The following is a 26581-nucleotide window of genomic DNA, read 5'->3' on the forward strand; positions in this document are numbered from 1 at the left end:
AGCAGGGGAGGGTCAGAGAGAGAGAGAGACACGGAATCTGAAACAGGCTCCAGGCTCCGAGCTGGCAGTCAGCACAGAGCCCGATGCGGGGCTCGAACCCACGAATCGTGAGATCATGACCTAAGCTGAAGTCAGACGCTTAACCAAGTGAGCCATCCAGGCGCCCCTAAACCTATATTTTAAACCAAAAGCTCCAAGAGGAAAAAAAAAAAGTATTCAAGTGGGAAAACCTATGTTTAAGAGTGAAATGTGCGTGAGGATCAGAGAATCCTGACTACATAAAAAGCTCAATCACTTCTTGTCATTCCTCATTACCACCAGCGGGCATGTCTGAGGCAGAGGAAAATGGAGTCTCGTGTGAATAAAAAGTGAAGGAGACAGGCAGGCAGGCAGGCTGAGAGAGGAGAGACAAAAAGGAAAAGGTAGGCAGGCAAAGAGCAGAGACAGAAGATGGACAGAGAAAGAAGTGTGAGGGACTGGGTAAGACACAGCAGGAGCCGGGCGGGGTGGACAGTGTTGGAGACAACACTGGGCAGTTTCCTCGGGCTGTAGCATCTATTTTATCCTCTGTTCCTAACCTCGGAAATACTAAGCAATCACAGCTCATCTACATCTTAATAGAATCACTGCAGCAGCTTCTCAGGAGGTAATTTCATTTTTTTTTTAACCAAAGTAGGTAGTTGGCATACAAGGTCATATTCGTTTCAGATGTACAATACAGTGACTCGGCAATTCTACAAATTACGCAATGCTCACCATGATGAGTGTAGGAAGACTGAAAGTCCATGATCAGAATCACGTTACCCTACCGACACAGAAAGGAAATTTCCACTGTTGTACCCAAGTAACCTTCCAGAAAATTGTTATAGAAGGTCTAAGCTTCGTCCAAGTTAAGTGACTGTGGTTGAAGGCACAATGTAGGATTATGCCTGTCCAGCTAGTCATGCTGTAGAGTTGGGGGCTGTGCTCAAGGTGACACCTAGTATACGGGCTAAGCACAGGTTTTGCCACCACATTTAAAAAATTAACAGGTATTATTAACTGAAATTAACCTGTTTAACCTGTTTATCACATACATAGGGAGTCCCAATAACATTTTTTTATTATCTTCAATTTCTTTTAAAGAAATTTTCTTTTTAACATTGAGATTAGTATATTCCAGTTCTTCCCATCCCCATTTGAAAGGAAATTTCTGTCAGAGATATTTATGCTTTAGAGGCATATCCATTAAAATCTTTCACTGGAGGAAGCAAAATGAAGCTCTTCAAAACTACATAAGATGACAATATTTGAACACATATAGAAATTAAATAGGAGAGAGAATCAGAAACTGTCTACTGATAAAATCTGGAAAAAAAAAACAAACAGATTTTTTAGCTGAATATTAAAACTGACCAAAAGTAAGGGGTCTCGGCCAAATTAGTTAGGAAATAATCAGGTGGCAATGCAGATAAACTGACTGACAAGCAACATATCAAAGACTCATCAGAAACATCTGAAAAAGTATACTTTATCTAAAAGAAATAAAGGTAATTACCATGGTCGAAGCAATTCTAAGGCATCTGTGAATTTGTTACTTAGAAATAAGTTCAACGCCACTGAACATTCTTCTAGGCCACACTTGAGATCCACCTTCGTGGGTGTTGACCTAAAGATGAAGAAAAAAATACATAGAATTTCGATCACTTTCACGATTAGCAAGTTGTTGCGTGTGTGTGCAGTTTGAAGACAGAAAGGCTAGGATTCTAACTTTTCCACTTAATAGCTATGTCTTTAATCTTCTGAAGCCTGACTTTCTTATCTGTAAAATGGGAATACCATCACCTTCATGAAAATGTCATGAGGATGGAAGAAGTTAACAAATAAGGCTGACAGCATGCACAAAGGGTGGGAACTACCTTTATTCACAGGAGAGGGAAAGTTATTATGTTTTAGTTAGGTTACGCAGCAGGGGAATATGCTTCAGTGGAAAACTCTGATTATTGTCTAGATTTTAGGAGAGACTCCTTCAGATTGCTTCTGAGCCTACAGGAACTGTCTTGCAACTCTATCTTTTGTTTTCCTTTTTTTAATGTTTATTTTATCTTTTTTTTAAATGTTTTTTATTTATTTCTGAGAGAGAGACAGCATGAGCAGGGGAGGGTCAGAGAAAGAGGGAGACACCAAATCTGGAACAGGCTCCAGGCTCTGAGCTGGCTGTCAGCACAGAGCCCGACACAGGGCTCAAACCCACGAAGCAGGAGATTATGACGTGAGCCGAAGTTGGACGCTCAATTGACTGAGCCACCCAGGCACCCCATATATATATATATATTTTTTTGAGTATAGTCAACACACAATGTTACATTAGTTTCAGGTGTACAACACCGTGATTCAACTTCTCTAGTTATGCTAGCTGCTCACCATAAGTATAGCTACTGTCTGTCATTACACAATGCTATTATAATATTATGGACTATATTCCCTATGTTGTGCCTTATATTCCCATGATTTATTTATTCCCTAAATGGAAGCCTGTATTTCCCACCCTCCTTCACCCCTTTTGCCCATTCACCCATGCCTCTTCCCTCTAGCCAACCGTTAGTTTGTTTTCTATGCTTATAAGTCTGATTCTGCATTTTTTTGTTTATTCATTTGTTTTGTTTTTTAGATTCCACATATAAGTGAAATCATATGATATTTATCTTTCTCAATCTGACTTATTTCACTTAACCCTCTAGGTCCATCTGTGCTGTTGCAAATGGCAAGATCTCATCCTTTTTTATGGCTGAGTGATATTCCATTGTACACACGTACACCATCTTCTTTATCCATTAATCTGTGGATGAACACGTAAGCTGCTTTCAATTCTTAGCTATTGTAAATAACGCTGCAATAAACATAGGGGTACATATATCTTTTTGAATTAGTGTTTTAGTTTTCTTTGGGTAAATACCCAGTAGTGAATCATATGGTATTTCTATTTTTACTTTTTTTGAGGAACTTCCATACTGTTTTCAAAGTGGCTATACCATTTTACATGCCCCGCAACGATGCACAAGGGTTCCCTTTTCTCCACATCCTGGCCAACACTTACTATTTCTTTTTCCTTTTTAAATTTTTTTTTTATTTTAGGCATTCTAACAAGTACAATTGATATCTATCTCACTGTGGTTTTGATTTGCAATTCCCTGATGATTAGTGATGTTTAGCATCTTTTCATGTGTCTTGGCTATCTGTATATCTTTTTGGAAAAATATCTGTTCAAGTCCTCCAACCATTTTTTAATCAGTTTGTTTTTTTAGTGTTGCATTGCATCCCTGTAAATGATAAGTAACGAATAGCAATGCAAAGTAACTGTTGTCTACTGACATGTAAACTCAGTAGAGAGGTTCAATGACCTTTTCTCCTTCACTCTGTAAGAAGCTAGTTTTGCTGACTTTGGACATTACTTTCAACATTCCTTTATACCATATAAATCTGTGCTGTTTTGATTTCTCCTTTGATTCTATTATAACACCTGCTCAGTTCCCCCACTGATTAATGAGTTAATGTTCATTTTTATATTTGTATAATCGTTATGATTTCACCATTTATTAAAAATTATCAGCTAGTTATCTATGATTGACAGAAAATTTGCTCTTTAAAATTAGAGCCCTCTCCAAAATGTTTTGTATAACAACTTTGAACAGAAAAATATTTCAGTAAGTAAATGAGCAGTACAATGATTTATTTAAAAGTACTTAAAGTCGAATTTCCATGCCACCAACCTCTCCAAATTCATTCCTTCAAACATGAAAACAAAATCCCACTTCGGTTACTTTTCCACCAGCAGGCTGGTCAACGTAAGTGTTCTGAGCACAAAATAGTAGGTGAGGCTAAGCTATGGTGTTCAATAGGATAGATGTATTAAATGCATTTTTGATTTACGATGGGCTTATTAGGGCATAAGCCCATCACAAATCAAGGAAGATCTATACACACTGATGCAGTAGTTACCTAGGAAACTATCAGATGAATTAGAGGTTAACTCTGAGGGAGAAAACTCCTACTTCTAAAGAAAGCTCAGATTTCCATGAGCAGGGACATATGGAATGAAACAGTAATGTGAAAAATAAATGCCTTAAGATTCTTGAAAGTTATTTTCAACCTCATTTCCATTCATCAAGCCTCAAATTATTGCTCCCCGTCTCTGTACTGTGAGAGCGTAGTCTTCCGACAGACTGCCAAGTCCAGGAGTGTTATGAACACACAAATAGCTGAGATTTCAAATGCAGAATCTGAAATGCTAACGATCTACTGCATAAGTTAATGTTCAATAAACCTGTAAGGATAGGAAAAAAGCACTCTCATGGAACTAAAACACAGCTTTAACAGAGTTGCCTCAATAATGATAAAAGAACAACATTCACGTTGAAAAAGAAACAATTAGTGAAATTAATTCGAGAATGGGCAGGAAAGGAAAACATTCCTTAGCAATTCAATGTGAAATTATTACAAAAAAGTATTAATGGAAAAGAAAAATGTCATGATACATTAACTTTGAGAAAGCAAGCTACAAGGGGCACCTGGCTGGTTCAGTCAGTGGAACATGCAACACTTGATCTCAGGGTTGTGAGTTTGAATCCCACGTTGGGTGTAGAGATAACTGAAAAATAAAATTTACAAAAAAGGGGGGGGAGGCTACAAAAAAAAGATGGGAGTGGCAGGACAAAAAATAATAAAATAAAAAGCAGGTTACTAAATAGTATATTTAACACGATCCCAATTAATAACAAAATCAATATCTATATATGAAGAAAAAAAGAAAGGATACAATACCAAAAAACAAAATTATAGTGATGGTAATACACATTTTATTTTCTCCTTTGCGCTTTTCTATATTTCCTGAATTTTCTATATTCAACATTTCTTAAAATGTTCTTTAAGCCAAAGTTATATGAATATTAAGTAGAAAAATAATCCTACTAAATATTCAATGAAAACCCTACAGCTGCATCCATATTAAAATCCATACGGCCAGGGGGCACCGGGTTAGCTCAGTTACTTAAGCTTCAGACTCTAGATTTCAGCTCAGGTCACAATCTCACAGTTGGTGAGTTCAAACCCTGTGCTGGGCTTGTGCTGACAGCAGGGAACCTGCTTGGGATTCTCTCTCTCTGCCTCTCCCTACTTGTGTGCATTCACACATGTTCTCTCTCTCTCTCTCTCTCAGAGATAAGCAAACATGAGACATAAAAGAAAATAAAAAGCAGCATATGCTCAGGAAAAAGACTAGAATGATATACAGCAAAATAGCATGTTTATGAGGTCATATTTATGGTAGGTATTTCTCCTTTCTTCCATTTTCTCCATTGCTTGGCAATGTGGTTATCTTATTTAATATGTGAAATTAATGATTTATAAATTTTTAAGATAAAAAAGACCCAAAAGGAAGCTCTGCCTCAAATGTAATTTAGTTTTGTTCCTTTTGATGTAAGAAGGCCGCCCATTCAGAGGCCCTTAGCAGCTCCCTCTCTCCTCCCCTGGTGTGTGAAATGGACACCAGTCAGTAAAACGCAAAGCTCTGCTCTAACATCAACGTTACAATTTACAATGACTCCGCTCGGCCTACTTCCCCCTCCCCCAACCCCCAACGTCCCTACCTGCTCCCGCTGACCGACCTGCTCACGTTAGCCGATCCGGGCCGGCCGGCCCCCTGTTTTGTGTCAAGTGATGCAAAAGGTTGGCTGCCCGCTGCCATATCTGTGCGAGAAAACCTATTAATAAAACAAAGCAGAATGAGGTTTTTATTTGTCTTATAGGAAAAGGTCACATAAATTCAAGTATACAACATAAGCCCTCCCATTATCTAGTACATCTCACCTCCATTTCTAATCGGTTTTGAAAATCAGGGAACAAAAATCTACTGTTACATGGTGGACGTTTCAGAAACACAGCACTAATAACATAAACTTATTTTTCTTCTGCTGCACACAAAAACATTAACTGAAGTCAGCCCCCACCAAAGCTCTCCGCCCAAAGACAACGTTGTATCCTATACATAACTATCCTTCCAGACCTCTTCCCAAGTAAATCTATACATATATTTTTGTATTTCATTAAAATGGAATATTATTGAAAGGAAGGAAAAACTTTTCTTTGAGCCTCTTAGAGTCCCGGGCTGGGTGTGAAAATAAAACAAAGACAGATTCTCAGGAGGAAAGCATGTACATTTTGTTGCATTTATCCATGAAGTCCATGAGAGTCTTGACAAGAGAATGAAGATCCGCACAGAGCACGAGAGCAGGAAGCTTGTGTATTTGGGAAGAACTGGCAATACAAAGGGCCTGGGGTAGGGGTAGAAAATGATGAAGTCACTAGGAAGATCAGGGTCACTGTAACAGGCTTGCAGATTCTCCAAGCTGATACAAACGTCTTTCTCTAGTAAAAGGAGAGTTTACTTCCAGCCCTTAGGCAGAAAAGGAAGAGCTGTTCCAGAGTTTGCTCCTTCTTGATTGCCTTTAGCTCAAAATGATTTGTAAGTCAAAGAGGCATATTTTAGGGTGACATATTCTAGTTCCCTTCATTATGTTAAATTTATCCTGAATCTTTCCTCAGAGTTACTATAACATAATTTGTTACCTGCCCCTTATTTGGGGGGCATGTAAGTTGCTCCTGATGTTTTACAATTGCAAACAATATTGTAATGAGCTCTTTACTCGCTTGCCTGATTGTTTTCTTAAGATAAATTCTTGAGTTAAAGAGGGTGTATTTTGAAAGATACCTTCTTCTTAAAAACGGCTTCATTCCTCATTATATATACACCACAGAGTATACACACCTACAGTTAACACACTGGAGGAGGAGACTGATCTGGTTTGCAGGTCGGAGGCCATCTCACTGACCCCGGCCTCCCTCCACAGGCACGTGGAGGCGGGGCCACGCTAGAAAAGGAAATTTCTTCTCAGTTTAAGAATAGGCCCCGCCCAGTATTGTAATAGAATCACCAACCCCCCGCTTCCATTCATCTTAACTGTACACAAGCCTAGGGAGAAAAGGGTTATTGACTTTCCTTTTGGGGAAGATTTTTTGTTTTTGGTTTAATTCTAAGATGTGCAATGCCCTCAGTTAAGTGGAGTTTGATTATAAACCACCTTTCGGACTTCCCAATACCCTGTAATATTTTATATTCAACATTCATCTTGTCTTGAATATATCAAGTTCCTGAAATTTTATACATCAGGTTAGGGGAAAATCAAGGTTTTTCTCACAAAGGTGGTTGGGTGTGGGTGGTGGGAGAAACGAAAACCCCATACCTAGGAAGAAATGTAGTTTAGGCAGGGTATTTTCCATCACAAGACTATTTTACCAGAATAGAGGAAGCACTGAGCACTTACATAAACCAGACTCTAGGGCAGGGACAGCTACCCCTGCTTAGCAGCAAAAAGGAAAAAGATGTATTCAAAAGGTCATCTATCCATATTTAGAAACAACCTTCCCTCCAAAAACATTATATGCCATAATTTTACCAGTGCTATTACCTTTTAATATTGAATTTTTAAATCTATTTATAATTTGACTATAGAGTACAAGAGAGTGCTGTGTATTTTTTCTCAATCTTTGGCATTTTTCCCAAGATAAATTTTAAAAGACTATATCTTTTTCCACATTTCACATATATGGTATGGTGATTTGACATGCCGTATATGTAAATGTTATTAAGTTGTCTAATTCAAGTCTGCTATGCCAGGTAAATGCTTCATGTTTCAAAGTTACAATTACAGTGTCTTTACCAGACACAATAGACTTGAATTTAGCAGAACTTAATAATTATGAATAATGTTAGATTTTATTCACATCTTCAAAGGTATAAAAGTATAGATTAGATCCTTCTAGTCCTTTACGTTTTTGTATACATGTCCATGAAGTCCCAGAAATTCTACAGTATTTTAAAATTTGTATTAATATCTCAGTAAGTATATCAGGCTACAAACTGATTTTTTTACTCAATGGTGTATTTTGGTGTAGACCTAAAACACTCAGACTACATCATATTCAATCGAGAACCTATTTTCTTATTTTTTTATGATAAATGTTTCAAATACAGAGAGAAAATGACAGGCATTGTAAGGCCACAAGTCTAAACGTCTAAACCAAACTGACTCCATGACAGACTTTAAGTTTCCCCTCTAAACTAGAAGGCCTAAGTTTCAGCTTTCCCGAAACTATCAGGCAGAGACACATTGCCCAAGGCAGGAGAAACCACCCTTGCAACACCCAATCAGGAAAGGCCAGCGACCACCCTCCACATTACTAAGGGAGAGGCCTGGAGATAGAAACTATAGATAGGACCCTGTTACCTAATGTTAAAGTTAACCCGTTAGTCGCCGAACAAGACCCTAGGCTCGCTCTGTGATTGGTTAAATTTAAAGGTACTCTAAATGTTGTAATTGGATCCCGCCAAAAGTAACGAATACTCTAGACAATGTGTATGGTCAAACCCGCTGTCAATGATGTTGTATAACTATGATTGGATCACTGTTCCCATGTCACAACTTCTGTAACTCCCCCGTCTCAAACCCCATAAAAACCCTACTCTGCCCTTGTTCGGGGCTCTCAGCATGGATCCATTGCATTGGTGAGGTCTGGGAGCCTGAGCTTAAGCCTGTAATAAAGCCCTTTGCCTTTGCATACGTGACTTGGACTCCTTGGTGGTCTTGGGATTTGGGGAGATCGCGATCTGGGCATAACAGCATATATCTGGAATCTTTTGCATACGGTGAGAGTTTCCCACATGGATAGGCAATTATCCCCACACCAATGAATAACATCCTTCAGCTACTCCTGAGCTTGGAAGTAACACAAAAGGAAGAGCACATGTCCTTTCAGTGTCATCTTGGAAAACTAACAGACCCACCAAGGAATATTTCTTTTTTTTTATTTTTAAATGTTTATTTATTTTGAGGGGGAGATAGGCAGAGATAGAGGGAGAGAGAATCCCAAGCAGGCTCCGCACTATCAGCGCAGATCCCTACCAGCGCAGATCCCTACGCGGGGCTCATTCTCACAAACCATGAGATCATGACCTACGCAGAAATCAAGAGTCAGAGGCTCAACCATACGTGACTGAGCCACCCAGGCATCCCAGGAGTGTGTCATTCTGTAAGGTGTATATACCTTTGCTTGATTTGTTATTTACTACCAATTTAAGGTTCATATTATATAAAATAATATGCTAATTTGTAGATTTTTTGGTCTGGTGATTATTCAGTAAGGTTATAATTTTACTGTGTGGCAGGAGATTAACAAGTTTTACATATAAAAAATCTTATTACAACATTCTTCAGTTACCCAAATGCTCCTGGAACCAGTTTTACCATCGTGCTGATTTCCTCATTGATAAATAAATCTTTGATGCTGTTAAAAGGAAACTCATGGGCCCAAAATGGCGTCACTTAGGCTGAATCCCCAACTGGGGTTTAATAACTAATCCAATTCTAGTTTCAGCCTCCCCCAGAGAAGTCATCTTAAGCAGTCGGTCAGGAATTTTCCCATCTGAGGCCGATGAGTCTGCAAGGAGTGGCCAGAAGGGCACTCTCCATCCTCCAAAAGAAGATGAGGTCATCTGCATGATAAGACCTGCTGCTCTTCCTCCTAAGGCAAAGAAACCTCACCTGCAACAATCCTTTTCTTTGCTAATAACTTTCTTGCCCCACCTTCTTCCTATAAAAACCTTTTTACAACCCCTCTACTTGCTAGATGGGATGCTGTCCAATTCATGAATCTCTGATAAAGCCAATTAGACCTTCAAATTTACTGGGTTGAATTTTGTGTGTTTTTTTTTTAACACTATCTCCACAATACTACATTTTCCCCATCCTACATTTATTCAGGTCTGATCTTATTTCCTTCACTAAAGGTTTCTATCATATGGAACACTGCTCTGAGGTTCTGATATCCTCCTTGCAAAATGCTCCTTAGATTGCTTCAGTTTTAGAACCTGTACCACCAAAGTAAGCACAATGATTAAAAATTTCACCAAGGGGCACCTGGCTGGCTCAATCAGTAGAATATGCAACTCTTGATACCAAGGTCGTGAGTTCAAGACCCACGTTGCATTACTTAAAAAAATAAGAAAGATTAAAAAAACAATTTAACCAAATAGAATGACTTGTCTCTTTTACTCCTGTGCAAGATACTATGTTCAGAAGTTTAAAGAAATGTATTTTTAGCTAGTGAAAAATACTGTGATTGGGTTGGTAGAGGCTAAGAAAGACAACGCATCATGTTTCAATCACAGGGGTTAATATGTTGGAGCATTCGTTCTTCTCTTGCCCTGATTTTATTACTCCATTTTTAAGTTTTTAAACAGCTTTATTGAGATATAAATTCACAGATCATACAATTCTCCCATTTAACGAATACAATCAATGGCTTCTATTATGTTCTTAGAGGTATGCAACTATCACCACAATCTATATTTTGTCACTCAAAAGAAACTCTGTCCATCCATTAGCTGTCACTCCACATTTCCCCCTCCACCTTTTGTTTTAGGCAATCACTTGTCTGCTTTCAGAACGTACAGGTGTTTCCTGGTCTGGACATTTCATATTGATGAAATTATACAATATGTGGTCTTTCAAGACTGCCTTTTCCACTTGGCATAAAGTCTTCAAGATACATGTTGATTTATCAGTATGTCATTTCTTTTTATTGCCAAATAATATTGCAGTGTATGGATATAATACATTTTGTTTACTGTTTCATTAGTTGATGGATATATGTGTTATTTTCATTTTGGGGGTATTTTGAATAATGCTGTTATTAAAATGCATGACCAAATTCTTATGTAGACATACATTTCCTTTCTCTTGAGTATATACCTAGGAAGATAGCTGCTGAGTCTTATTGTAAATTTATGTTGGACATTTTGAAGAGCTGTCAGACCATTTTTCTAAGTGACTATGCGATTTTACATTCTTACCAGCAATGGAGGAAATTCCAATTTCTCCACACCTTGTCCAACACTTATTATTGTCTCTCTTAGGGGGTGTGATATTATCTCATTGTGGTTCTGACTTGCATTTACCTAATGACTAAGGATGTTGAGCATCTGTTTAGGTACTTAACGGCCATTTGTGTATCTTCTTTGGAGAAATGTCTATTCAGGTTTGGCCATTTTTTAAAGGGGCTATTTGTCCTTTTATTATTGAGTTTCATAGTGCTCTAATTTTTAATCACTAGGTAAAACTATTTTCAAATGAAATGCTTACAGATTTTTTTTATACTTTTTACTCTCATTCACATCATAATTTGCAGAATCAATTCAAATTTAATTTCCCCCAGTAAATCCAACACAATGTGCTATGTTCCTGAACAATGAAATAAAAGATAGCCCATTTTAAACAAGAGTCTGTTCTGACTCTTCTTTTTTTAAAAAATTTTTAAATTTATTTCTGAGGGAAAGAGAGACAGCATGAGCAGGGGAGGGTCAGAGAAAGAGGGAGATACAGAATCTGAAGCAGAAAGATAGCCCATTTTAAGAAGAAGGAAAAAAAGAAATAAAATTTTCAAAAATTAATAAAAAGGCACTTCGTGTCCTTTAAGCTTTTTCCTCAAAGTTAAAATCTCTCTTTGAGGGAGAAAAGGAAGGAAAGCAAACAGGCCAAGTGTTACTCTCTGGGAGGTACCATTTATATAATCCATAGTCTGGACGGTGTCCACTGGAGTCGTAAACACAAAACTCCAGCAGACATCACCACCAGGTTTCCAGGAAATCTACAGCTTAATATTTTGGACATTATGATCAGCTTGTGTTTCTTCCTAAAGAAAAGTGCTCACCAGACCAAATTCTGCCCAGTGGAGGATTCCTTTCAGATAGCCATTCTCATAGCTAGAGATCAAAGAAGAAGGGAGGTGGGGCTGCTTCTGGTAGTAAAGAACAGTCCAGAAATCAAAGGGTCCCCCAAATATACTGTACTGTCAACCTCAACCCCAGACCTGTCACTGGTGCTACAGAATCAAGGCAAAGGAATGTCAACATTCTCTCTCCACTTGAGTCCTGTTCTTTTAAAGGGAAGATCTAAAAAGCTGCAAAAAGCCAAGGGCAAGCACCAGCAAAGGATATGATTATTCTAATAAATCAGATATTAATAAGCATATAAACTAATATTTTGTCCCTAAACAATCAATGCTTAGATTTAGTGCAAAGACTTCCTCAATCAGAACTTTACACTTTCTTCCATATTATCTGGAGCATGGGTGATTTTTTTATATTCTTCATGCTTTTCCAAGTATTTTCAAATTTTCAAAAATGATCATGAGCTATTCTTAGTAATTGGGAAAAAAGTATATATTTTGAGTAATTTAAGTTCAGATTCATGAACGGGAGATTCAAATATTAACTGAAGGAAACACCCTCTGATCATCCCTCTTATATCACACATAGTTTACAATAGTTCCCCAGAAAAATATATAAGAAGAATACATTATTTTTAGCCCTTTCCAACTAAGAAATTTAGAATACATCACTACCCAATGAGTTTCTAATGTAATTTTACATCTCTTAGAACCCTTCCAAATTTTCACTACTTTGAAAAGTCAGTACTTAAACGTTGCAGTTTTTCTAATTTTACCTTTCAGTTTCTTACATTGACAGCACCCTCCAATGCTATTTTAAAGTTTTGAACTTAAAATACCTGTAATAATATATTCCCGAATTGTCTTCAAACTTATTATTTTATACATACATTTATGATTTCAACCTGATTTTTAATGTATCTACCTACTTACTGAAAATGGATTTATTCCTTTATTGAAAAGAATGGGATCTCACAGATGGAAATCAGTAGTTACTATCAGGAGTTCTCCATACCAGCCCCATTTCCATCTTGGTGGATCTGAAAAATGCAGTCCACAGGGCCTGTGGGCATGTCACCAAGCTATATGCCAAGTGTCCCCCTAGCCAAGATGGAAAGTGAAGGTCCTCCATTAAAATAGATAAATTCACTGGAGAGGTATTTCCTTTTACCCTAATTTTACATTTTTATCAGAAACTGGGATTAAGATTTAAAAAAAAGGTAACCAACTCTGCAAAGCTAAATAAATAAATAAAGCTGGAAAAGGTAGCAGGGAATGGACCACAATCTAAAATAGTAATCCACTGGGGGAATCCCAGGGGAAGAGACTCAGGCAGTTAAGTGTCCAACTCTTGATTTCAGCTCAGGTCATGATCTCATGGTTTGTGGGCTTAAGCCCTGCATCAGACTCTGCGCTGATAGTACAGAGCCTGTTTGAGATTCTCATTCTTTTTCTCTCTCCGCCTCCCTGCCAACAAAATAAATAGTTAAAAAAAAATACAAATAAAAAAGTAATGCACTAAATGAAAGGGTTACATTCAGTAAACTAAAATTGAATTTTCACTCATGAACATCTAGGAGCACCACACTGCAAGCATTCTACCAGGTGTGAGATATATAAAGTCATACAGTTCATGATCTCAAAGATGATATCTGAACATATAGACTTTAATAACTTACAGCTTTTTACTACCATGTTGCTAAGTCACATTGTTTTTATCCTGCTTACGAGTGCCTAACTTTGGATCAAAAGTCCAACTAAAAGGCTGTGTTTGTGTCGGTAAGCTGTCTGCCGAGTGTCCCCCAGGCCGACCTGCCACACAAGTGGAGACTCTGCCTGAATAAAGAGACAAAGAAGCGAGTGGAGGTGAGCAGTACTCCCATCTGCTCCCAACAACCACACCTAGCCTGAGAACCACACTGTTCTGGAAAGACCAACGACTGGAAATGCAACCAGGAGCCAACAGCCAAGGAAAGAAAAGACGCAAAGCCAGTTCAGAAAGCAGAGAAGCTTAACTCAGGAAAAAGCAGAGTTGGAGAAAAGCAGAGAAAAGGAAAGAACAAACATTCCCTCCTTTGCTCATGTGGGGAAGGTTCCAGGTCCCCTTCTAGACCACCTCCTCTAGACCACTGCATCCTACTCCCAAATGACTCAGAAAAACATATACAGGAAACATATACAGGAAAAACGTATACAGGAAAAGAATAATGAAACAAATGTGGCAAAATTTAAAAATAGGGTAGGGGTATATAAAAGTTCTCTGTATCATTCTCATACTCTTTTGAGAAGTTTGAGACTATTGCAAAATAATGTTTTTAAAAGATGGCAGAGATGACTCTGGAGCAAAGGGCAAAGACAGGGGTCAAAGGAGGGTGTCTATGGACCTCGGGCACCCGGGGAGCAGCCAATGCCGGTGGGGAATGCCAAGCCCTTAGGGTCATGGACACACCGACAGATCCGGCCATCACAGGTGCTTGGGCAGAGACAGCAAGGCCAGAGGTTAATGCAGAAACAAGCGGATGAGACTATTAACTGAAGGACAATAGCCAGAGTAGGGCTCTATCCCCACAGAACATCTTCCTGCACGCAGGTGCTGCTGGGAAGGAGGGGCAGGGGGAATTTTTGAAAAGGAAGATATAGGCCTGATGCAGAGTTTAAATTTTTACTGGACTGGGCACTTACCTCTCCCACTGCCCCGCCCCCAAATCTGAGTCACTCCAAAAGAGACTATTTGAAATGTGAACAGATGATGTGATCTTTCATTGACAACTTAATGTTTTGTTTTGTTCTGTTTTGTTTTGTTTTGTTTGTCCTCACTGGGGATGTGAGTTCCAGAGCAAAATGAGAACAGTTGAAAAGAACAAAATTTCATTTTCATGTAAAATATAAAGCATGCCTCAGACCCTCACTAAGAAAGTGGACAGCAGCACTTAGGGTTTTTTCAGGAAAAAAAAAGAAACTGCTCCCAACAGATGCTGTTTTTCTTGCCCATAGACAAGGCAAATTGGACAGAGCTGGAAACGAAAACCAGAGCCTGTATCTTTTCAGATTCTTTCCTTAAGCAAATCTTCACATTATTTAAAACAAACAACAATGGAATGTTGGATTGGCAAGAGATCTAGACAGCTATGCTTTCATTTTGCTGAGTTTTAAATTAAAAAAAAAAACTTATTGGAGGGTTTTCTTCTTTCTAACAGAAAGTGTATACCTTATCTATTAGTCACCCTTTCTCACTGCTCTGCCTGTCGTGTGACTCAGGAGAAGCATGCTGGGACACAATGCAGAACGCTGGGTTTCTGCCCCAGACGTGCCTGTCACCTGCAAGCCGTGACACACTGGAGCATTCACCACCTATGGATGCGAGTGGCCTCCTGTGCAAAAAGAAAAAAAAACAAACAGAGAAAGGAGGGGCACCTGGGTGGCTCAGTCGGTTAAGCGTCTGACTTCAGGTCATGATCTCACGGTCCATGGGTTCAATCCCCGCATCGGGCTCTGTGCTGACAGCCAGCTCAGAGCCTGGAGCCTGTTTCGGATTCTGTATCTTCCTCTCTCTCTGACCCTCCCCTGCTCATGCTCTCTCTCAGAAATAAATAAAACATTAAAAAAAAAAAACGGAGAAAGGATACCAATTGCAGAAAGCAGTAAGTGGTTGCCAGAGGCTGGGGAGGGCAGCGGGGAGCTCCTGTTTAAGAAGTACAGAGTTTCCACTTTACAGGACGAAAGAGCTCTGGCGGCGGACAGCCATGATGGTTGCACGGCGGTGTGAAAGTACTTACTGCAGCTGAACCGCACACCGAGAAGTGCTTAAGACGGGAAGGTTTCTGTTAGGTAAAGAAGAAACTGGGGGCAAGAAACAAAACAAAACAAAAAGAAGCACTCACACAGACAAAAAGCCAGGGGAGAGATGACAGTACCTGCCTGCCCTGTCTGCCTTGCACGGAGCTTACGTGGAGGAAATGCAGTCCATCTTGTAAAATCACTTTTTACGCTGAAAAACCACATAAAGGTGGTGCTGATGCTGGTTAAAGAGGTCAGTGACGCAAGTGAAGTGACTGGGGCCAGGAACTTCCCATCAGACAGACCACTGGGCTCCTGCCATTCAGCAGTTGGGTGTTTCCTGCAGCCGCGGGCGGAGGCTACTTAAGCCACACTCTGCCTGTTTCATTTTCTCCCTCAAAGCAGGAACGCAGGTATTTCCAAGATGCAGGGTAAAGGCAGACTTTCAGTGTGACATTGCATGGGGCAGGGGAGAGCTGTTTATCAATTCTTCTAAAACGCTGCAAACTACAACAAAACGTAGCAAAAGAGAAATTTTTAAAAAGCAATGCTCAAGGGGCACCTGGGTGGTTCAGTCGGTTGAGCGTCTGACTCTGGATTTCAGCTCAGGTCATAGGATCAAGCCATGCATCAGGCTCTGCACTGACAGCATGCAGTCTGCTTGGGATTCTCTCTTTCTGTCCCTCCCCACCCCCGCCTCTCTCTCAAAATAAATAAGTAAACATTTTTTTTAAAATAGGCAATGCTAAAAAAAAAAAAAAGTTTTACTTTCATTTGCCTCACAATCCATGAGGGAGAGAGAGGAAAAAAAGGTTACCTAAGAGTCTTTTTTTTTTTTTCAGGCTACATAATGTGTCTCTCTCCTCTTGGTTCCTTGGTCAGAATTTAAACCTCATCATAGTACAATTATTACTTCACTGTTAGCTGTGGTAGGTAGAGATGGGCTTTTTAAGTACAGAAATTCTGTGTCTTAGAGAAGAGATATTTACTGAGTTTTTGATGAATAAATGACATTTGTATTGATTGTACTTGATTGTATGGATTTGTATTTAGCACCCTTGCACCGACTACAGTCTCAATACCTTATATTTTACATCACATATGTAGATCATGGAAAATACTCATGAATATGTTATCTCGGGAGTCCTTTATTCACAAACACGTAGCTTTCAGGAAATATTAGGTAAGACAACCAACCAAGAAGGGAAGCATGCAGATATTCAAGTAATTAAAATTTAGGGGCGCCTGGGTGGCTTAGTCGGTTAAGCGTCCGAGTTTCGCTTGGGTCATGATCTCGCGGTTCGTGGGTTCGAGCCCCGCATCGGGCTCTGTGCTGACTGCCAGCTCAGAGCCTGGAGGCTGTTTCAGAGTCTGTGACTCCCTCTCTCTCTGACCCTCCCCTGCTCATGCTGTCTCTCTCTCTCTCCTAGAAATAAATAAAACATTAAAAAAATTTTTTTAATTTAATTTTCTGGGGCACCTGGGTGGCTCAGGTGGTTAAGGGTCTGACTCTTGGTTTTGGCTCAGGTAGTGATCATGAGATTTGTGAGATGGAGCCCTACGCCGGGCCTTCTACTGAGAGCACAGAACCTGCTTGGATTCTTTCTCTTCCTCTCTCTTTGCCCCTTCCCTGCTTGCATGTATGCTCTCTCTCTCTCAAGATAAATCAACAAACATTTAAAAAATAAATAAAGTTTAACTTTCTTTAGGTCTTCAATGTGTGGCTCTTTTCATAGTGTGCTGTATATATCCAACCTGTGATATTAAGCAGGCACGCAAATAGGTTTTGGCGTACAGGGATGCTATTGCTTTAAAAAACAAACAAACAAAAACATCTAGCTTAATATTAAGGAGGGGTGATGGCACATAAATGCTGTACCTTAAGGCTCGGTTTGCTGGATTACAGAAAAGCTCAAAATTCTGCCCCACCCAGTACTCAAAAAGAAAAGGACTATAATCCCAAAGCACAAGAGAAATTTGAGTCTTGTTCCCATATTTCTTTGCCTTCTAAAATACAGTCACCTATAAGGATCTGAAATATGATATTCTATAACCCAACACGAATACAAAACGATTACCAAAGAAATCCGTTCATACTACTTGAATGGTCACTAAAGACTTTCCACACCTGTGGACTGATGAAATATCAAAAGAAAAGTAAACCGTGCCTGAAATCCATATCAAACTCATGTTCACATAATCTGCCCATATATGCAGTCTGTCTTTTCCAAGATGAACCAAAGACATAAGTATAAATGTGGTGTTAAAAAGTGGAAAGCAAGTGTAAAACGTTAGGCAGACCTCTGGGCATAAGGCACACAAAAAAACCAATCAGTGATTTTTCATGACACCTGCATCCAATAATGCACTGTGGCTTTAAGACAGAAACAAAAAAATAAAAAACGACAAGGAGAGGGCTGCCTACCCCCAAATCAACCCTGTGGCTAAGGGATACAATACAAGGGTTCCAGGGGTACCCTCATCTTCCTCTTCTATAAAATGAGACTGACCAATTAGCACAGTTTTCATTGAATATACAAAGACATACTTGCCATGGATACTAGGACTGAAACAGGACATTTTTTTAAAGTTTATTTGTTTATTTACAGAGAGAGAGAGAAAGAGAGAGAGAGAGAGCACGGACAGGAAAGGTCAGAGAGCATCCCAAGCATGCTCTGCACTGTCAGGACAGAACCCAATGCAGAGCTCCAATTTGTCAACATGAGATTATGACCTGAGCCAAAACCAAGAGTTGGACATTTAACCAATTGGAGCCACCCAGGTGCCCCTGAAAACAGGACATTTTTAGAGGAGTCTAATTCATCTCTTCTCCACCAAGATATCTTAATGGATTACAGAGCAAAAAGGTTCAGGAAACCAGTTGGTTCTCAAAATGCTCTACCTCATGACAGGCCTCAAGCTTTCTGCTAGTCAAATAAGAAGTCTGATGCAAAAAAAATAAAAATAAAAAGTGGGGGGGAAATTAAACACTATGCGAGTTGTAAGTGGGTTAAGTGGGGATTTCCTATAAGTTTGCTTATAAGTCACTGGGTTGGAAATCATATTTTCTATATAATGATTGATATGTATCTATCTGTGTATGTATATATATGTGCATGCATGAATATGTACACACACACACACACACACACACACACACACACACAGAGTTTCAAATTCTCAGCCTAAACCATAAAAGCCTATTAAGCCCTAAATTATTAACTTTGGACAGAATGTTGGAACCAGGAGAAAGGTATCATATCATGGGACTGAGGCACACTCTCCTGACCCTCCCACCCCAGCCTCACACTGTGCCCAGGTGATCCAATCCAAACACAATCCATGCAGTCCTTACGATGAAAACGCTTTCATGGTTTGTCACTGCCCTTGTCACAGGTCCTTGGCAAGATACCTTCGGCATCTGTCTTGTCTCTGACCAGCCTATCCTCACTAGAAAGGCAGGACTCCCAAGCTTCTTGATAAACACAAAGAGATCATCGTGAAGGGGATAAGAGTATGTCACCCCAAAATACGTCACTTTGACATAAAGATTGTTTTGAGCTGAAGTCAACTAGCTCTCACCCTCCCCGTTTTGTTCTGAAAGCAGGGCAGAATTTTCCTAGTAAAGGTGTTACCCTCTCTTTTAACAGGAAGAGAATTACTTTGGAAATGAACCTTACCACCTGAGAGGACTCTTATCTGCATAAAAGACCTCACTAAACAATCCTCATTTACCATACATTTCCCAGTCACCTCCCTACAATTTAAGCCTCTTCTTGAACCCTAAAACCCCTTTTGTCTAGCTTCTTCTCCACCCTTTATCATCCTTTGTTAAGATAATACACGTACATCCCAAATCCTAACCACCTCCTTAAGGCACATTGTGTGTGTGTGTGTGTGTGTGTGTGTGTGTGTGTGTTAATTCCCACATGTGTACACAATTAAACTTTTTTCTCTCTTCCTAGTCTGTCTTTTGTCCATTTAATATGCAGGGCCCAGGCAATAAAACTAAGAGAAAGTTTTGCCTCTCCTATGATGGTCTCTCAAATCTCAGGGCCTTTGTACTTAATAAACCTTCCTGCTATATCCAGTCGATCATACCCAGTATTTACCAGCATCTGCCTCAGTTCAGACACGGCCTCTTTCAGAAAGCCCTACCAGGCCAGCCTCTGTCCACACCCCTGCCCATCACCCCACGTTAGGTTAGATCCCCCTCATCTTTGCTCCCAATGACCTTCTTTACACTACTATGTCTCAATGACAGTTTCGTCTTTTTTATCTTTTTTGTTTTCTTTTACTAACGACACAGTTTCTTATCTGTATCCCCCAACAAACTCTAAGTGCCTGGAAGAATATTAATAAGCCATGATATTTTTTCTGTTAAAAAAAAAAATCCTAACTAGTTCACTCACAAGTAGCCACCAGGCAGCACAGGGAGACCAGGACTGTCAGGGAAGGCAGGTCAGGTCTGTTGGGGATTCTTCTTCAAAGCCAAGGCCAGCCACACACCTTTACAGGTTCAAGCTTTTGCTGTTATTTCTGGTTTGTTTTACTTGAATAAATAATTGTTTTACTTGTTTTGGTCTGTTCTTTGCTTTTAATTCTGCTTTTGGTTCCTTAGAATCTTCTAATACAATAATGAAATAAATGCCAGCTAGGAAATCTGGTTACTGGCCCTTTTTAACTCATGTGACCTCATTCCCACTCCCAACCCATCTGTAAATTGAAGTAGGAACAGAAGAATGATTCATAAGCCTAGTTGCCCACAGTCACCAGGGAAACCTGGAGTAAACATCCTTCTCCCTCTAGAACTCAGGTAACTGGTGAGCAGCCAGGTTTGGAGACCTTTAGAAGGGGGAGAGATTTTAAATCAAGTTCTAATTCCTCCACTTACTTCCTGTGTGACCTCAAGTGAATTATTTAACCTCTCTGAACTCTGGATCACATGTCTGTTACAGAAGAAATAGTTACGTAGTTTATAGGATGGAAGGGAATGTACAGGGAGTACCAGCTTGCAGCTGGCCCACTGCAGAGGCTCAGCGAGGGATAGGGAGGCCCTTCCCCACCCCCTCCTGTGTGTTCTCACAGCAGCCTTCCATTTCTCCTCTACAGCCCTTCAAAGTTCCCAGAGAGCAGGGCTTCTCTTCCATACTCTCCACTCCATACCTGTGCCCAGTGCGGTTCCTGTGACAATGCCCAACATCACATCAGACATTCAATAAATAGTTATTGAATTAGTGAATCAATAACATACTAAGGTGTACTCACATAAGCCATTCCCCTTTCCCTCCCACTACATTGACTGTGAGCTCCTCCAAAGCAGGGATCTTTCTTATTTACTGATCTGAAACTGTCACTTACACAGTGCCTAGCATATGCCTGTTGAGCTAATTAAATTATTTTTCAGCTCAAGTCCACCAAGGATATGTGGCTTCAGAAGAATTGGGGCAGAATTAGTTGCAAATATTCGCATGTCCTATATATGTCTGGCCACAACCTATCTATAAGGTGAATATTACCACAGCTGTAATGAAATAATAAGGTAGTTTTTTAATGCTCCCCTCACCTGCTAAAAGCATGTTCTCCATGAGGGCAAATAGAATATCTTGTTCACCATCATATCCCCAGAGCCTGGCAAGAACTTTGCAACAAATTTAAGTGTTTGTTGAATGAATGAATGAATGAATGAATGAACAAATGCATGCAGGCATGCAAGTAAGTTCTTTACAAATCTAGATAAGGTAGAATTTTCTGTTTTTAGGAACCCTTTCTAATTAAATTCAAAGTTGCTATATTTAGGTATAACAAAATGTTTAAAAACAGCAGATGTTTGATCTCTGGGTGGTAGAGTTTCTTTTTCAAAATCCTTGATCTATTTTACACTGCAGGAAATCAATCAAAATACCAATACCCACAAAGCTCATATACTATGCCACCCTAAGTCAAATATATTCTACATCTACAAAGATCACTATTACCAGTTGGTGTTTAAAAGTATTTTGACTACTGATCTCTGAAGAAATCAACTTTTAGGTATTGTTTTGGCTAATCTGATTTTAAGGTAAAGGAATGAGTTCAGTAACCAAATGATATGAATCCCTGAAATAATAAGACCTTTCACTCAACAAAGACAAATCAAGAACATATGGGAGTTTTTATGGGAACCAAAGCTCAAGCTCTACCTTCACAAAATGTTCAAAACGGATTCAGTAATAATTCTGCAAGGACACGGCTCTAGCCTCCAGTAAATTCCAAAGGGTTTCGGAAAGTGGGACACAATGACTAAGGACAGATGTTTAGGCTAAAGAATCTACGTCATCGGGGAAAAAATGGCACCGATTCAAATGCACAATTAGAAAAGGGGTGGTCACGCAGAGGTCACTTCTTGGTAACTCCCATTCCCTGCAATCTGCTACAGAGAGACAGGGAGAAGCCAACGCAGTGCTTCGCAGTGAGAGGTAAAGTCTATGACTATCAACCCACGCTTTCCTGAGAGCCTGCTGGCGTATTTAATCTTTCCTTAAGGTTTTAATCACCCTAACAAAACAAAACCCCATCATGAAGCCAGCAAAGGCTGTAAGACAAACGCAGTGAGCCGTCATGGTCCTTCCATTGTTCTGCAGCCCCATGCACACCTTGCTGCAGCAGCAAGCCAGCCACAGCATCCCGGGAAGACCACCTCCTCTGCGGCGGCAAGACTCACCACTTCCTCCCATCTCAGCGCTCACCCTCAGGAAGCCCCAAAAAAAGGAGGGTAGGGGGAGAGTCCTGGCAGGCTGGACACGATGCTTTAATAAAGACAATGTCAACTAACCAAAATTGCAGATCTCCAATGAAATTTAACTAGTTTTTTTAAATGTTCATGGCTTTCCTTAAATTGAATCCTCACAGATTGAAACAGAACATTGCAATCGTACCCCCGGGAACAGCTTTAAAAATGCAACATACTCACAGATTTAGAGCAGCTGTAACTTTGGAGGAATGAGTCTAGCCCCACTGTGGAGATGCCTTTCCCTCTTCTACCAGGTTTTTTTTTTTTTTTTTTTAAGGCAAACAAAAAGAAGAGACACTCCTCAATTTAAAGGCCAACAAAAATCCTGTTTCTCTTTTATTTCTTGGTCTCCAGTGAGACTCTCAATTAACAGTCATAAGAAAGGAAGTTGCCGAGGAGGCAGCGGACAGCATCCCAGAGCTTCCCAGGGCAGAATTTAAGACATGTCAGTTAAAGCGGCAGCAACACTCACTGCCACGGCTGACGCTTCTGCGGGAAGGAATGCCGGGAGATTTTTTTCCCCAGTCCCTGCTGCAACCTAATTCTGATCCATCCCTGTGTAATTATCCTAGGGAAACACGCTAGACAAACACAAATGGCATGGATTTATCGATTCTCCCGGGTCTCTTAATGATTTGTCACCTAATCCAAGGATTCAACTCCATCCAGGGCTACTTGAGGAATAAAATGAATTCTCTTTTTCGTTTCAAGGAAAACGTAAGAGCAGGCAGATAGATATTGACAAGTTAGAGTTAACTTTTATAGCCATGGACTCTTTTAAAACACTAAAATAAGGGAAAACCAAATTCTCTGAGGTTTTTAATCTTAACACGTTAAATGCACAAAAGGTAAATTAGCAAAATGAAATACATGTATGACATAACAGTCACACCACAATAGCTCTAAAAGGCACTTAAAAAAATTTTTTTTATGTTTTTTATTTATTTTTGAGAGTCAGAGAGAGACAGCGCAAGCAGGGGAGGGTCAGAGAAGAGGGAGACACAGAATCCGAAGACAGTCTCCAGGCTCTGAGCTAGCTGTCAGCACACTGCCTGACGCAGGGCTCGAACCCACAAACTGTGAGATCATGAGCTGAGCCAAAGTCAGACGCTTAATCGACTGAGCTACCCAGGTGCCCCTAAATGGCATTTTAAAATTAATATTAGATAAATATTTGACCTGATTTTGATATATACATATATATATATATACAGTTTTCTTTAATACTATTGTTTTATGTGTATTTACACTGCCTTTTCCACATGGTTTTATGCTATGATTACTTAACCATACTTGTGACCCAGTCCTAAAAGTGCTCAAAGAGTTAGCATATGCAATGACAATCAGTCAACATATACTGTGTGCCTACTGTGTGCTGAGCACAGGGGACCCAGTAGTGAGAACACACATGGTCCCTGCTCCTTGGAGCTCTCAGTCCAGCAGGGAAGCCAGATATGCAGCAAATGAGAGCATGTGTGACAGGTACTGTGTTTCTAAGACGTCTTAGAAACATGTAAGAGAATTGGTCTTCTGGAGGTCAAAGAACGGCAAGCCCAACTTACAAAATTATTAGTAAGTACAGTGTATCTCACGCCTACATGTTTCTGTCAACATGAATACAATATCTTTTTACCTAATATTCTTTTTTCCTATATCAAAGATTTAAATCCAGCTATACTTTTGTGAATAATGTGCAATAGCTAAGAAAATAATTTATCTAACTTGCATTTGAACATTATCTTTGAGAAATTACAAAAGGTAAACCACCCAGGTAATTTCAGACATTCCTAAAATTGTGAGTTACCACATGTTTCTAAGAAATTTCCAGTATAGGGGCACCTAGGTGGCTCAGTCGGTTGAGCATCCGACTCTGGGTTTTAGCTCAGGTCATGATCTCACGGTTTGTGGGTTTGAGTCGTGTGCGGGGCTCTGCACTGGAAGTGTGAGGCCTGCTTGGGATTCTCTCCCTCTACCTCTACCCTTTCCCTGCTTGCACTCTCTCTCTAAATAAACTTTAAAAAAAAAAAACCTCAATGTAAAATTAATGTAGCTATACTTAAAATCTCATAAAAGCTAAGAGACTCCTTTGAGAAAAAATTCAATTTGATGTGAATCTGACATGACCACAATGACACACTCTAAGGAAAAAAACAAAACACCACCCATCCAAATAAATTATGTCATTCTCTAGGTTATCAAGGTCAACATCAACAGGGATAAATCATGTTGATAGCATGTACCCTTGAAATAATATAAAAATAGCACTTTATCTCTGTGGTCTTCCTCCCAAAAATCCATAACCCCAGTCTCACCATAAGAAAAGCACCAAACAATTCCAATGCAGGCCATCCTACAAATATGCCTCAAAACTGCCTGCCAAAAGACATCAAAAGGGAAAGAAAAGTCTGACAAATCATCTCAGCCAATTAGGTAAAAACTAGGTAAATCTGAATAAAGTATGGACTCTAGTTAATGATAATGTAGTAGTTCACTCCTTAAAATAAGTTATGATACTAAGGTAAGATGTTACTAATGGAGGAAAACTGGGGTAAGGTATATGGAAATTCTCTGTACTATCCTCTTGACTTTTCTATCAATCTAAAACTTTTCTTCAATGTTTATTTTTGAGAGAGAGAGAGAGCACACACGTGCACACACAGCTGGGAGGGACAGAGACAGGGGAACAGAGGATCTGAAGTGCGCTCTGCACTGACAGAAGAGAACCTGATGTGGGGTTCAAACCCACGAACCAGGAGATCATGACCTGAGCCAAATTTGGATGCTCAACTGACTAAGCCACCCAGGTGTCCCTATAACCCCACCATGTTCAGATACCCAATCCCAAACAAAATAATTGTGTGTGTGTATTGTTCTACCAGATGTGCTATTTTTAGCTGTGTTAAACTCAACAACGGCCCCCAAAGATGTCCAGGTCCTAATCCCTAGAACCTGTGAATATTAATGAGAAAAGAGACTGTGTAGGTGTAATGAAATTAAGGATCTTGAAATGGGGAGATTATCCCGCATTGTCTGAGTGTGCTCTAAAAGCAATCACACATATCTTTCTAACAGGGAGGCAGAGATATATCTGACATAGAAGGCAGAATATGTTGTGACTGTTGGAAGCAGAGCAATTTGAAAATAGTATGCTGCTGGCTTTCAAAGTTGGAGGAAAGGGCCATGAGCCAAGTGACACAAGAAATGCAGCCATAGAGGCTGGATACAGGCGATAAAATGGATTCTCCCCTGGAGTCGCTCAAGGGAGCAGAGTCATGGCCACACCATGGTTTTGATTCAGTGAAAAGCATTTCAGACTTCTGACCTGTAGAACTCTAAGAGAATAAACATGTATTGTTTAAACCATTGTTTGTGGTTACAGTAGTTATAGTGTAACAGTAGCCACAGAAAACAAATACAGTAGCCTTGAATACCTATATTTCTTCTGTCCCAGTAATCTGTTTCATAATATCCCTTTGCCAATTTTTGCCATCCAGGTGTTCTCTTTCTTGTTTTGTTTTTTCAGATTAACCCTCGTTCATATAGGCTCAAAATATTTTCCCAGTTAATTCTCTTTTAACTGAGTTTATGAGGGCTTTGTCATATTGGTCAAACCTATCCCTCTTTTCCTATTCGGTGTCAGGCTTAAAACATACTTTCCAACCTAGAGAATGCAGAATCATTGCCTTCGCTTGCTTTTAATATTTAAAGAATAAAACCTCTTTTTTCTTGATTACTAAGAATCATGTAAGGTTATATATATATATATCCCCACACCATGACCCTCTATGCTTCAGCCTCTGGACTAGCATCAACAACAAAACTTGGACAGAGAACAGATGTGAAGGAGGGAGACTGGAAACTTCCTGGACACCCCCACCTATACCCATGTTCCCTACGTCAAGTCTGTCCCCATAGACTAACCAATTGCCTAATTAGAGAATGTGCTTGGCGAACAATTGGCAAACTATCTGAACCAGGCATGTTCACCTTATCCCTGGTCTGATGAGGTAGAGCTTGGAAATAAGAAAATGGGGAAACAGTCAAGGGGAACTGTTGCTCTTATTTCTCAAATATTTGTGAGTTGACTAAATGTCTTCTTCTCTTTTTTACCTTCTTGAAAAATGTTTTATATCTTGAGATAGCCATTGTGAGGCACCATGAAAATAGTTATATCAAAATTTCTTATAATTGTGAGGAAAACTGCTTTTACAA

The 26581-nt window shown here is 39.6% G+C and overlaps 1 protein-coding gene across 2 annotated transcripts in view; it reads right to left on the minus strand.

Annotated features, from left to right (window-relative positions):
• TTC39B (tetratricopeptide repeat domain 39B) overlaps positions 1 to 26581 on the minus strand; it is a 125204-nt gene that overhangs the window by 53434 nt on the left and 45189 nt on the right. The window contains exons 1-3 of one of the 2 annotated variants that reach the window (XM_077765048.1): positions 15735 to 15755; positions 5625 to 5738; positions 1538 to 1648 (exon numbers count right to left, since the gene is read on the minus strand). In XM_077765048.1, the coding sequence (XP_077621174.1) occupies positions 1538 to 1648; positions 5625 to 5722 (209 nt within the window). In that variant the 5' untranslated portion in view covers positions 5723 to 5738; positions 15735 to 15755. Of the gene's footprint in view, positions 1 to 1537; positions 1649 to 5624; positions 5739 to 15734; positions 15756 to 26581 lie in introns of those variants that run through there. The other variant, XM_077765047.1, reaches the window with a different exon arrangement.

Source organism: Crocuta crocuta, unplaced genomic scaffold (assembly GCF_008692635.1).
Source record: "Crocuta crocuta isolate KB4526 unplaced genomic scaffold, BGI_CrCroc_1.0 scaffold687, whole genome shotgun sequence".
NCBI classification, from domain to species: Eukaryota; Metazoa; Chordata; class Mammalia; order Carnivora; family Hyaenidae; genus Crocuta; species Crocuta crocuta.